The 13574-nt window shown below is 34.8% G+C and overlaps 1 protein-coding gene across 5 annotated transcripts; it reads right to left on the bottom strand.

Moving 5' to 3' along the window:
• Window positions 1-6050: 6050 nt before the first annotated feature.
• On the bottom strand, window positions 6051-13147 carry LOC112751637 (TMV resistance protein N-like). 5 transcript variants are annotated; one of them, XR_011872604.1, is made up of 7 exons: window positions 12845-13147; window positions 12361-12478; window positions 9229-9513; window positions 8484-9131; window positions 7694-8297; window positions 6783-6969; window positions 6051-6587 (listed from the first exon to the last, which is right to left on the bottom strand). XR_011872604.1 is itself a non-coding variant. In XM_072217330.1 (6 exons), exons 1-6 carry the CDS (start codon window positions 12994-12996, stop codon window positions 7202-7204), a joined length of 1953 nt encoding a protein of 650 aa, XP_072073431.1. In that variant the 5' UTR covers window positions 12997-13147; the 3' UTR covers window positions 7163-7201. The 5 variants fall into 5 exon arrangements, 3 of the variants coding, with proteins under 3 accessions (XP_072073431.1, XP_029148519.1, XP_029148518.1); XR_003813961.2 differs by lacking the exons at window positions 12361-12478; window positions 12845-13147 and adding an exon at window positions 9693-11084; XM_072217330.1 differs by lacking the exons at window positions 6051-6587; window positions 6783-6969 and adding an exon at window positions 7163-7347.
• Between the last annotated feature and the right edge of the window lie 427 nt (window positions 13148-13574).

The raw sequence follows: 13574 nt of genomic DNA, 5'->3' as shown, positions 1-13574 counted from the left end.
ACATGTGGTCAAGCAAAAAGCAAGCCACAGTGGCTTTATCCACAGCTGAAGCAGAATACATATCCGCATCTGCATGTTGCTCTCAATTAATTTGGCTAAAAACACAATTAGAAGATTACAAATTAAAGATCAATAGTATACCCTTATTTTGTGATAATATGAGTGCTATAAACATTTCAAAAAATCCAGTTCTGCACTCAAGAACCAAGCACATTGAGATAAAATATCATTTTATTAGGGAGCATGTGCAAAAGGGTACTATTGATATTCAATTTGTAAAATCTGAAGACCAAATTGCTGATATTTTTACAAAACCCCTCTGTGAAGATAGATTCTGTACCCTGAGAAAAAGTTTGGGAATGTTTGATTTAAGTTTCATTGATAATTTGTGAAAAGTTGATTCTGTTCAGTTTTGTCTCGTAGGATTGGACGAGATAAAAATGCAGGGATGATGAAGGAACTGTGGTAAAGAGGGAGGCAACGCAGAATTCAAACTTTATGGGCCCCACCAAAATTCCTTGACCCCACCATGACAGTTTTGTTAGTTTCCTGTTTTATTTGGAAAATAAATCCACAAAATCTCTTGGTTGTCTTATCAAATCTTGTTGGAAGAAACATGTTGTCAAATCAAATCTTTTCCTCCAACTAATCCCTTGATTCAAGGAAACTTCTTTTCAGTTTTTGAAACCCCTTTGGATAATAACCGCTCTCTTAATGGCTAATAACTCCCTCCACTCTCTCTTTCCAATCAAGCATTTAATGCTCCTCTAACCTCCCTCCATTCACCTCACCATTCGGCCACCTCTCCCTCTCCAACTTCCATTTCCATTGATCTTCATCATTATGAAAAAGAAAACAGCACCAAGGAAGAGTGAGAGAATTCGCCTATCTCAAAAACCCTCTACACCCCAAACACATACACACATTCACATTCACTCCACCTCTTCATCTTCCCTTTCACCCCCACCAAGAAGACCGAAACTATGAGGCGCAAAGTTATTGCTCAAAAATCATCTGGAAGAAGAAAAAGCGAGAAGGCGAAGGAGCCAAGCATGGAAGAAGAAGAAGAGGAGTCTCATACCTCACCTCCTCCATCATCGCCGAAAAGAACCACTCCACATGCATCCGGGAAGAGTTCACAGAAGACAAAGGGTTTCGTACTTCATGAGACCAGAGAACCCACGAACATTGGGTTAATGGAGTTCAAGAACAAGTTTCACAAACCGCACTCACATTTTGATCCTTCAAGGTTCTCTACGTGTGCTTTCTTTGAATTTCACAAAGAAGTTTTGGAGAAACGACACTGTGCCCCTCTTACCTAGTGAATCTCGAGTCTCTAGCCTCCAAAGGAATCAATCTCCAGCCCCTGTTCGATAGTCTCAAATGGGCACCGTTGCTCCTTATTCATAAAATGGTGTACCCAGGGTTGGTAAGACAGTTCTATGCGAATCTGAGGTTTATTGATGGTAGCCTTCATTCTTATGTGAAACGGGCTCATATCACCCTGAATTCTGAAACCATCTCTTCTGCCCTTGGATACATTGATGAAGGGCCAAAGGCTTACATGAGTGATAAATGGGATTCACATGTAAGGGTTACATACAAGCAGGTGCTTCATCAAATATGTGAAAATTTATCTGGCCTAGATGGAACTGTTCTGACTCACAAGGCTTTGGGTCCAACTAATTCCCTGCTGCACCGCATCATAACTCACATTCTCACTCCTCAAAGTGGTTCTCACAACAGGGTAACCGTATCTGACTGTCTCATAATATTTGCTCTTGTTACTTCATCTTCCATTTCATTTAGTTATATTATGATTCAACACATGTGGGAGTCTGTGAAGAGTACTAAAAAGGCTAATCTACCTTATGGAATGTTTCTCATGTGCATTTTTGAGTACTTTAAGGTAGATTTAACCAATGAGGATGTAGAGAACAAGGTCTCCATGATCAAAGGAGGCGGGGCTGCTAAAAAGGGAAAGAAATCAATGGCTTCTGATGACGACTTTGAGGGCCGCCCAGAATCCTCAAAGACGACTGGTTCCCTCAGAGAAATCCTCACAGAATTCACCAATATGTCCGATCTCATGGTTCAATTTCACAAGTCTGCTCGCAAATTTGCATATGAAAATGAGTCGGCATGGAAGAAATGCCAAGAAAGGGTCAGTCTAATGTTGGAAAGCCTTGAGGATGAAGTTGGTAGTGATGCAGGAGCAGAGGACTCTGACTTTAATCTTTCTGATGATTAACTTTCTGGTTACTGTTTGATATTGGCACACTTTGGCTCAATTAGTTACTTTGTTTTGTTAGGTTTGAAACTGACAATAGCTACCTAGGTGATACTTTGATGACACCTTTTGGTTATGTTTTGGGTTTTATATTGCATATTATGTTTCCCATAATCATCGTTTCTTGCAGGTGCCCCTTTGATGACAAAAGGGGGAGAAAAGCTGAAAATTGAAATATGAAAAACAGGGGATGAAATTTTCTGTTAAAAATTCATGATCACCCTGGTTAAAAGGATATATTTTGATGCTTGATGATAGCATTGAAGCTACTGTTTTATAATGATTTGGCAATGCATGTGTGATTGATTGTTAATTAACCTTGATGAATATGCATGATTGTATTGAATAATCTGTTTCATCCTAGTTAACATGCTTGATATTTTTGGCAGTTCCTTTAAATTGTAAAGTATAAAAACTGCCATGTTTTGATCATGTGTACTTCAAATATTTTTCTCATCATAATAATTTTTTTGCTCTGATATCCTGACTAGAAAATGTTTGAAAATCATTTGGATAGCCTTTTTGATTGATGTATGTAAAAATTTTTAAGCAGATAATCAAATTATTGATAACAAATGAGTTTTGTATATCATTCAAATCTGCTCATAAATCAAGCATTCAACATATCAAAATAAAATGTTGAATAACACTGTTTCTTGAAGCTTGATTAAATTGTTACAGGTTAGTGCTTCCCTTGGTAAGAAAAGCATATATCAAGGGGGAGCCATGTGACAATTTGAAAGGGGGAGAAATTCAACTTCAAAGGGAGTATTCTTTACTCAAACTTTAAATTCCTTTCCATTTCAATTTTAATAATGTCTGTCATCAAGGGGGAGATTGATGAGTTTGGAAAACTCTATTTCTAATTAAGTGATGATCAAACATTATTAATAAAATCAGTTGCAAAAATTATTGATACTAAATTAAAATGACTAAATTAATTTTTGCAATGCAGGTTCAGATTGGGCCAAAAATGAAAATCTGGTGCAAGCCCAATATACTTCTAAGAATTTTAGCTTTGATGTTGAATTATTGTGGCTGAAACAATGTATTGTTACATGGGCCAGATTGATTTATTATTGCTACAAGCCCAAATGAATGCTTTCCTATTTGCTCAATGCATGATCCGAAAAATATACATCAGGAAAGCAAATGTTATTAATTGGGCCAGCTTTTATTGAATTTCAACATGAAGCCCATATCAAACCAAAGATCCAATGCTTGATCTGATACATAATGAAAGAAAGCAAATTGACTCCATGCTTTCCAACGGATTCAATCTCTTGTTAAGGGATGGATTTCAAAATTTAATTTGCCAGCATTGGAAACATAAATGAGAGAGAGAATATGAGTGACATGATTGATTTGATCAATGCAGCACACCACTCAAGCAAGGAAAGTAAAAGCAATCCCATTTAATATGTTCTATTTCAATTAATTGCTTTTACTCTTCATTCTCTCTCATCTTTCCTTCCTCTCTCTTTCGGTCTTTAACCAGGAAACATTGGTAGCCATGGAAGCAAAAATAAGCTACCGAAAGGAAGGGAGAGCAAGCCTAAAGACCATCACAATGATGGCAAGAAAACATACTAAAATAAAAATGAGTTGTGGCTGAGATTTTCACCAAATATGGTTAGATTTGGTGAGATAATCTTGAGCTCTTCATGCTCAAAAAAAGGAAGAAGAAGAATCGGCCAGCAAGATGAGATTCTTGAAGCATGGCTTGTCTTTGATTCTGCTCAACCACCACAGGAAGTAGCTAGAGTGGCGAAGTGATGGTAGAGGCAGAGATTGAAGCAGATGAAGTCATCATCATCATGAAGCATCAAGGGCCAGAAATCCATCTTGGAGAGCAAGCCAAGGATGGAGAGCTCGGATTGATGAAGAATGATGATCAAGAAAGGACTAGAGGTAATTGCATGTTGGGTTTTGCATGGTTGTCTCTTCTCTCTCTATGTGGCCGAACCAGTTCTGTTTCTTGAAGGAGTTAGAAGTTAAGCTTGGGTTTTGGCTTCAAGTGTGGAGGCTTCCCTCTTCTATAAAAAGAGTGAACTACCACTGTTTGAAGCAAGGAGAAAATTTGAGAGTGCAAGGCACAGAGTTCTCAGAGCTACCTGAGCTAACAGATTTCTCTTCTCCTTCAATGTATTCTGTTTAGTATTTTTCTGTTTAATTTTGTCATGTCTTGAGTCTCATGAAAAAAGGCAAACAGTGAGGTTTGTATGAAAAAGCCATAGAGCAGAAAAAGGCAGAGAGTGCAAAATTAAAAGAAAAAGCCATAGATGTCTTAGAGTTCCTTTGTTTATCTATGTTGTGTTTCACGATTCTGTGGGAATCCTCTTGTAAGTTGGGTTAGCACTTTACAGTTTGTAATCAGATTGATTATAGTGAAATTCCATCATGCTTGTGATGGAGACTGGATGTAGGCTGCACTGCACTTAGCAGCTGAACCAGGATATATCTGGGTGTAATCTTTCTCTCTTCTCTACTCCATTTCTGTTTCTACTGCACAGGAGCAAAAACAAAAAATATCTCGTGCCAAGTGATGAGACAAAAAGAAAAGTCTCGTTGCTAAGGACGAGACAAAAGAAAAAGTCTCGTATCCAGTGACGAGATAAAAAGACAAAAAGTTTCCTGAATTGGTCTCACAGGTCAGCAAGGATTATCAAGCGAAAAGGGGGCTAAGATTCAACCCCCCTTCTCTTAGTCACTGAAACCATCAATAATAAATTGAATCTAGTTTATTGGATTTAGTACTACTACTATTAACATTTTTGTCAATAAAAAAATACTCTCATTTCAATTCAAATAAAATATAAAAAAAATCACAATGAATAAGAATAGAAATTTAACTTTTGTATTTTACTATTTTAGCTCAAATTTTAAAAAAAAAAATACTTTTTTTTATTTAAATTTATGAATGAAAACAGAACTTACAAATTTAAGGGTACAATTTGGCTCAATTAAAAATTAGAGAGCTATATTGAATTGAAAGTCAAATTTAATCTTGAGTATTAACTCGAAGTTGTGACTTTGATTTTTCAGAGCATAAGGTTATCAAAACAATCAATTTTATACTTAATTTCACAAATTAAATGATAATTTAATTGATATAGTATTTTAATTATTTCTCAACTTACATATTATATAAATATAATTGGTCATTATATCTTGTATAACTATCTGTTACTTCTGACCCTGAAAAAATTATAGTTTTAACTCCTATGCCATTTTAGAAAGTTATATTTTGTATTAATTTTTTTAACATCAATAATCCCAGTAATAATTTTTTAGATGCTAACGAGTCAAATGATAATTTTTAATAAACTTTTAAAAATTATTTAATGTTCCGTTTTACATTCATCAGTTTATAAAAATATAAATTTTTTGAAATTTGAACTAAAACACAAAAGTTGGATTTCTATTCTTATTCGTTTTGATTTTTCTTTATATTTTACTATGATTATCTTGCTTATTTTACTAGTTGCAAATTGTTCTATTGTACTTATCACTTGTAGGTTGGACAGTGAAATGAAATGTCCAATAAGACAGAAATTGCAGAGCTGAAATTATTTTTTGAAGTGGAAACAGGATGTACTCTTTTTCTTTATATTTTCAAAACTTAGATGCAAAAGAATGGTTTAGTACTAGTTCAGCTTATTTGAAATAGTTTGCTTTTCGGTTTTTAAAGTTGTGAAATTATTATCCTACAGGCTTAGCAGTTAGCACTATCTGAAAGGAAAACATATGATAATTGATATAGTGAACTTAATAGAAATTAAAATTTTTGTCATGTACTTGTTACTTAAGGACAAAACCAAACTCCTCTTGCTTCAATATAGCTACTACTACACTGTGCAAACACAGTTGAAGCTTCAGATATCAATGCTCTCATTGCACCTGATAAACCATCATTAGCAGACAAACTGGAGAGATCATCTAATCTGGTTTCTGCAATGTTGAGCATCCAAGAACACTGAAGCATCATTATTATTGGTGATGAAGTCTAGTGCTATTTTCAGTGCTTCCATGGTCTCTTCATTTGGAGAAAATTAAATAACATTGGTCTCAGCATCAAGAGAAGCATAGAATCCTTCCATTTCTAGATCATCAGCATCATCATCTGTCGTCGTTGGCAACACAGTGCAACATGTTTTGTGATGAAATTCTTCTCTAATAGCCATTCCACTTAATGAAGAGGGAAATAATGGAGCTTGAAGGTTTTGTGTCTCAGCCAAAAATGGGGATTGAGAATATTCTGCCAGTATATTAGCAGGGTGATCCAGCACTGCTTGGGCTAATACACAATATACAAGACGAAAAAGGTAAATCGAAGTCAAATAATTTATTTTAAAAAATTCAATGCATTTAAATATAATATTTTACTTATTAAGAGTTAAGAGTTTATAACTTTATATACTTGTTTGATGAATGACATTATCAAGCAGAGTAATATATAGACATAGTTGAGGAGTGTAAAGTGCAAACCAACTTTTGCCAAGTGAAGAACAGAAATTATGTATAAGTCAAAGGAAAGAAATCTGTCTCTTAATCTCTGATGTTGTAGCTTGTGGATGATAATTGCATTAAATTTGATCTCAGGTGAGAGTCCAAAAATTCTTGCTAACATTGGCGCAGGGATAACTCTTTGCTATACATCCATAAATCATTATTACTTTCTGCAAGAATTCAAGCTTTATGAAATGCCCAAATATATAAACTACATATAAGACAAAGTTTAGGAAGAATAATCAAGAGTCAATTAACTCTTCACTTTCTCTCTTTACAAATTTCTTTATTAAAAATTAGTTATATGAACATCTTAAAAATGAAGACCAAAAAAAAGAGCAAAAGATAGAGAGGGATTGAGATGTCTTGTTTTCGAATGTTTAAAATAAAAATTTCAATTGTTTACCCCCCATCATTAGCAGTATCATTACTTGCTAAGCTTAACAATGTTGAATCTGAACCATAATCCCTTTCTGAAGATGCATGACAAGGCAGGTCAATGTAGTCTAAGCCCAACCTTAGTGTACATAAATCATCAACACATGGGCCTATAATGCAAAGCACATGAATAGTCACACTTTATATATGCTACAAGCAGAATAAACCTGGTTGAGTAAGAAAATGACAAAATTGATCAAGCACCTTGCCTATGCCGGTCAAGAAAAAAAAGGTAATTAATTACTACATATATAACCTTCACTTATCTTTACAAATTACTATTTTTTGGTTCCAAATTAGATGTTACTTTGAATTTTCTCTACCTAGTAAGAAATAATAAGCTACTACTTGATAAGAAGTATAACTATTCCAAGTTTTATGGATTTACACGGAACTCACAAATACCCATGAAAATGAAAATGAACTCATAAATGAAATGGCATCAATGTAAATTACCTTGCACACTGGAATTTGGTTCCCTACTCACATGATCATTCAATGAAAAACTCATTCCTAAAGGAAGATCCAATGAAAGCCTCCTTTCATGTGATGCCATATACTTCTGTTGTTGCATATTTATCTGAAAATTTCCCATGATCAACTCTTCTTTATGCAACAGAGGATCAATAAATTGAATATTCGCCACGCTACTTCTATCTTTGTGAAAATAGATTCCAAGTTTCTTGATAGCTGGTCCCCTTTGGCCACAAGACTTAATTGTACACACAACATGATTCCATTCATTTTTTAAAATCACTTCATTCACTTTGGACTTCATCAATTTTGGATCAGTAATAAATATATGATCCACTAATTGATTGGATGTCTCCACTGATTCAAGATGTTCCGCTTGACCTCTGCTGCTGTTGATGATGAACTCCGGACAAATGTGTGTACGCGAAAGATCAACCGCAGGTCCAACAAGAACACATAAAGAGATTTCAGGAAGCTTGTTGTGAAACCAGAAAGAAATTGAATCATTGTTGCTACTATGCTCCACCCACTTTGGAATGCTACTACTTGGAAGAACAAAATCCTTGGCTCCATCCTCATGCAATTCCTGTTGGTCAAATACATTTCATACTTTTAACAATATGTACTGCTTTGGTTCCAAAGAAGTTTTCATTTGAAACAAATTGATTACTAGAATTACTAGTCTGTACAATAGATAGTTATTTGAAACTGAAGATAATATTAAGAATATCAATTTTAAATGATCAAGTCCAATACATAGGGATAGAGGAACCTTGTTAAGTAACATGTATTTTCTGGCGTAAGTCAAGGATATGCAGTTTCTTGCAGAGAAATACTTTATGTTTGGTGGAATCCCTTTAATTTCTCGAAGTTCTCTGCAGCCATTCAAACTAAGTGACCTCAAGGAGCAAAGTTCTTTGAGGCTTTCATCAAGAACTGTGAAATTTTGCTCTGACAGGTCTAAATCTTCCACATTGCGAAACCAGGTAAGATAAGTTGTAAAAGATTCATGGAGCAAATCTGGTAGTTTGCAGGCAGAATGTTTTGCCTCCAAAGGTGCCATTGGACTCCCTTGTTCTTCTTCAACATCTACTTCAGACCTCGCAGAAGTCACTTTCTCAAAATTGTTAGTATATCCTTTTATTTTCCCAACATTTTTTGGAAAATGTTCAAGACTAGAGCATCCTGAAAGACAGAGATGTACAAGATTGGTCAACTTGATAGATGGAAATCTCTTAAGCCTCCTGCAACCTTGAGCACTCAATACGCTAAGTCTGTCTAAGAATACAATTGATTCGTCAATTTTAATTAAATTCAAGCACATATTCAATGATAGGTTTACTAAATTTGGGACTCCGGATATATCAGGTATCTCTTCTACATTAGAATCATCAAGATTTATGACCGTCAAGCTCATGTACTACAACAAAAAAACAAAAGGATGTCAAATGATGAAAAACCTTGAAGATTTTTATTGTCATATATAAAGGTTTTGGATGAAAGAATTTTAGACTTGCCTTTTGCTTTTCAAGAAACCTAACTGACTGTATACTCTTGCCGGATAATTGGAATATGACAAGTCCCTCCGGATGAAAATCAAGTGGTAAACAAGGTGAAGGATATTCCTCCCAATTCAACACTCTTAAACAATTTGGAAGATACTTGGGACCTTGGGAAAAATAAGTATGTCTAATAAACAGTGTTTTGAGATTTCTCATTTTCTTGAAAGCCTCTCCATCCCATCTTATTACTTTTTCAAACTTGGGAAAATCCATATGTATCATTTCAATTTTGTCAGATCCCTGTTAACACAAAACAACATCATTACATGTATAATTATATGTTTCAGGACTTTATTACACACATTTAGAAAAATATAAGATCCTACTAATTCTATCCAAAGAATCCAAAGAAGTCAGAGAGCTGAAAATTTTCAAGGGATAATAAGAGCACTTAACTAAACCATTCATACTTATCTTACCATATTCATTTCAAAAACTTGAACTATATCTTCAAGGAGCCATAATCGACTACGCTTCCCAGGCTTTTTTGGTGATTCTTGACGCACAATTTCTCTACCCATGTCTTAAATGAGGGCATGCAAGATTATTCCACGATATGCATCCATTTTTATTAGTGATTTTTGATACGCGAAAATTAAGAATTCACTTACAACCGACAAGTATATCGGATCGTATCAAGTAATAAAACTCACTAAGAGTGAGGTCGATCCCACGGAGATTGGTAGATTAAGCAACTTTAGTTAAATGGTATTTTTAGTCAAGCAAACATGGTTTTGATTTCATGAGATTTGATTCTTGAACGTAATTGCAAAAATTAAATGACAAGGAATCTAAAGAATTGCAATGAAGAAAGAAAATAAAAGTAAATGACTGAAATTTAAAGTGCAAGAAACTTAAATGACATTAGAGATAAATTGCAAGGAAGTAAAGGTTGCAGAATTTTAAAGAGCAGAAGAATAAATCGCAAGAACTAGAGAAACAGAATGTAAATGACAAGAATAATAAATTGCAAGAATGTAGAAGGGAATTGGATAATGGGTATTCAAATAACTAAAGAGCAAAAGAAATGAGAATTAATGATGGAAAGGATCATTAGGGATCAGAGATGCAAATTCTCATGAATTGATGTTGATCAATTCCTTCTCAATCATGGGTATAGATCCATGGCAAATTGTGGGTAATTGAGTCCCAATCTCTTGGTAACTCAATTCTCTCAACACAACCAATTGCCACTCTCGTGATCTAATTGTTCATGAGAAGAGATGAAGTTCAATTTCTATTCCAAGCCACACAACTTCCAGAATCTCAACTAAGGGAGGTTACATCTCACATACCAACCAAAGTGTATTGATCAAGGAAATCATGAAAGGATGAACTCTAAACTGAATTATGTAGCTCCTTTCTCAAATTCACCACATAATTCATATAGATTAATCCCTCTCTCGATGGTGATTGAATCTGTGAAGAACAAGAGTTTTCTCTTAGATGAACCACTTGAATTGAGAAGGAAAAGAAAAGTTATCAATCCATTCAAATGAGCAGAGTTCCTCCCCCTAATGAAAATGGGGTTTAGTGAATCATAGCTCTAAATTCAACCACAAGTGCAAAAGCAAACATTCAAATTGAGTAGAGAAGAGTAATGAAGAATGAAGAAGAAGTTCTTGAAAACTGAAATTCAAAAATTGCAAAAAAAAACTAACTTCCTCCCTGCTACGCTTCCCAATTGGGAGTGTAGTACCAAGCAGAGTAAAAGCTAGCAAAAGTAACTACTATGATGTAAATGTAAAAGTGTCTAAGAGTCTAAAAAAAAAATAAATAAAAAGTCTAAAAAAATCTAAGAGAGAGCTCCCTTATTCTATGAAACTATGGCCTTTATATAGGCTTTCCTAAATTACAAATTGAAATGAAATTAAAAGCAAATTACAAACAAAATGAAAATTAACTATTCTAAATGATTCTTGTGGCTTTGATTGGTTGAGATTTATGGGCTTTGTCCTTGTTGATTTGGCTGGCTCATTAGAGTGAAGTTGCTAGCCTTTATGAGAAACAGAGGATGCAGAGCAAGTTGGCATCAATTCTGGCCCAATGAGGGGCGTTACTAGCAAACACGCCAGTACAAACACACGTTGGCAACGTGCTGCTGAATTTCCTAGGAGTGGGACATGGTGCTTGGGCGTTGTTGCCCAAGTTGTTGCCAAACACTTGCTTGTTCTTTACTTTTTATGCTTGATGTTTCCTGAACTTTGAGCTTCAATCCTTTGCTTCAATATGAACTATTATATATCATTGGAAAGCTCTTGATGTCTACTTTCCAATGCCACATCTAATTTCAAAGTATCCTTTTGACATCTTTCAATTCACATCCATTGAAACAACAAGCAATATCAAGAAAAATTTCCTTCTCAAATTCCTCCAATCCATCAAAGCTTACCTTAAGCACATTTTGTATCTTTTTATTGGGAATTCTTCTGTATTGATCTAATGCGCAGATTTCCACTGTTCTATACTTTTGCCCAGAAAGTTGGATCCCATAACTTCCAAAGCCAATGGTAGGCCAGAAGCATAAGTTACCACATTGCTCAAGATGTCTAAGTAACTTCGATCAACTTTGTTAGTTTTTAAAGCTTTGAAACTGAGCAATTCTAGAGAATCTTTATCATTCAACTTATCTGACTCATATGTTATTCTGTCCTCATACCTTGATAGCAAACTCGTGTCCCGAGTTGTGATGATAACTCTACTACCAGGACTAAACCAATCAAGATTTCCAGCTAGAGCATCTAATTGCTCTTGTTGGTCAATGTCATCTAGAATCAAAAGAATTTTCTTTCGTTGGAGTTTTTGCTTTAACATTGATATTCCTTCTCTAAAACTCATCAATGTAACTTTATTTTCTCCAACTAATTCAAACAGAAGGGTCTTCTGCAGATGTTTTAATCCATATTTATTTGAATTCTCTCTTATATTTTCATGGAAACATATATGTTCAAAACATAAAACTGCAAAATGATTGACAAGCCAATTATACACTGCCACAACAAGTGTTGTTTTACCTATTCCACCAATTCCATGAATCCCGAGCACGCAAACTCCATCACTAGACCCAACATTCAAAAGAGAAATTACCTTTTCCACTTGGGAATCCAATCCAACTGGGTGATCTACAATAGGTAAAGTAGCACGTTTAATCTCTATTGATACATGTCCAACAATCTTGGCAACAAACTTGTGTTCATATCCATCCCTGCCCAATAAGAATAGTTGTGTGTGAAGTCATACATACACTAACGCATTATGACCATGTTTACAATAAAGTAATTAAGGATATTATTTTTTTTGTTAAGATATAAATTTAGTTGTTAATTAGATTCATATATAGATTGTTCTCCAAGTATCATTAGTTTTGTTTTATCCTCATGTTATTAAATAAGCCGTCCTTGTAATAGCCCATCATCTTTAAAAAATAGACACTTTTGCAATCCTTTTCCCAGGATTCATACATAGTTTGTTTTGAATTAGGAATTTTATTTTATATGCTGATCTTTTTTCTTGGAGCTCTCTTAAAAAGGATAGCAGAGAAGTAAAGAAAATAATTTAAGAAGGCGGGTACCCTTGTTTGAAATGATAACCAGACAAGTCTGCTATTTTCTCCAAAGCCATTTTCCATCTCTTAAGCCTCGAACTTGAACTTGTTCTCATGCACAGCCAATGCTTCTCCATAAGTCCCTGTCTGCTTCCGCACATCAGAAGGATCCACGTCATAGAAAACAGGAATAATCAACCTGCCCTTTCCCTTAACACACTCAAGTTCATCCAAACAAAATGAAGAAGAAGCATAATTCTTAGAGAGCACAACGATTGCGGCCCTGGACTGTTCTATTGCAGTGAAAAGTGAGGATGCGATCTCCTTCCCTCTCCCAACCTCCTCATCATCAATGAAAGTTTTGATTCCCCTATTTGTGAGAGAGTAATAGAGATAGCCAGTGAAGCCAGAACGGGTATCCTCACCTCTGAAGCTGAGAAAAGCATCATAGGTGAACGGAAAAGTAGTAGTGAAAGGAAAGTAGGAGGAGGAGGAGGTGGTTGCCATGATATTACATATTAGCTCGCTACAAACACCAACTACAAGCAAAGGTTTAATCTTGCAAATATATAAAAATTTGTAATCAAACTCCACTTCCTCTATCTTGCCTTTTTTATTTTTATTTTTTTGTTGAAAAAAGATGCCACTAACTTAAACCAATAATTAATGTCTTATCTTTTACATCATGTAAAGGTTACAGATTGTTGGTAGTTACTAGGTAACTAGTATTAGTATTACCAAGAAGTTTCACTATGTG

This window comes from Arachis hypogaea, chromosome 15 (assembly GCF_003086295.3).
Source record: "Arachis hypogaea cultivar Tifrunner chromosome 15, arahy.Tifrunner.gnm2.J5K5, whole genome shotgun sequence".
Taxonomy (NCBI): Eukaryota; Viridiplantae; Streptophyta; class Magnoliopsida; order Fabales; family Fabaceae; genus Arachis; species Arachis hypogaea.
This window is presented reverse-complemented; position numbering and strand designations above follow the sequence as displayed.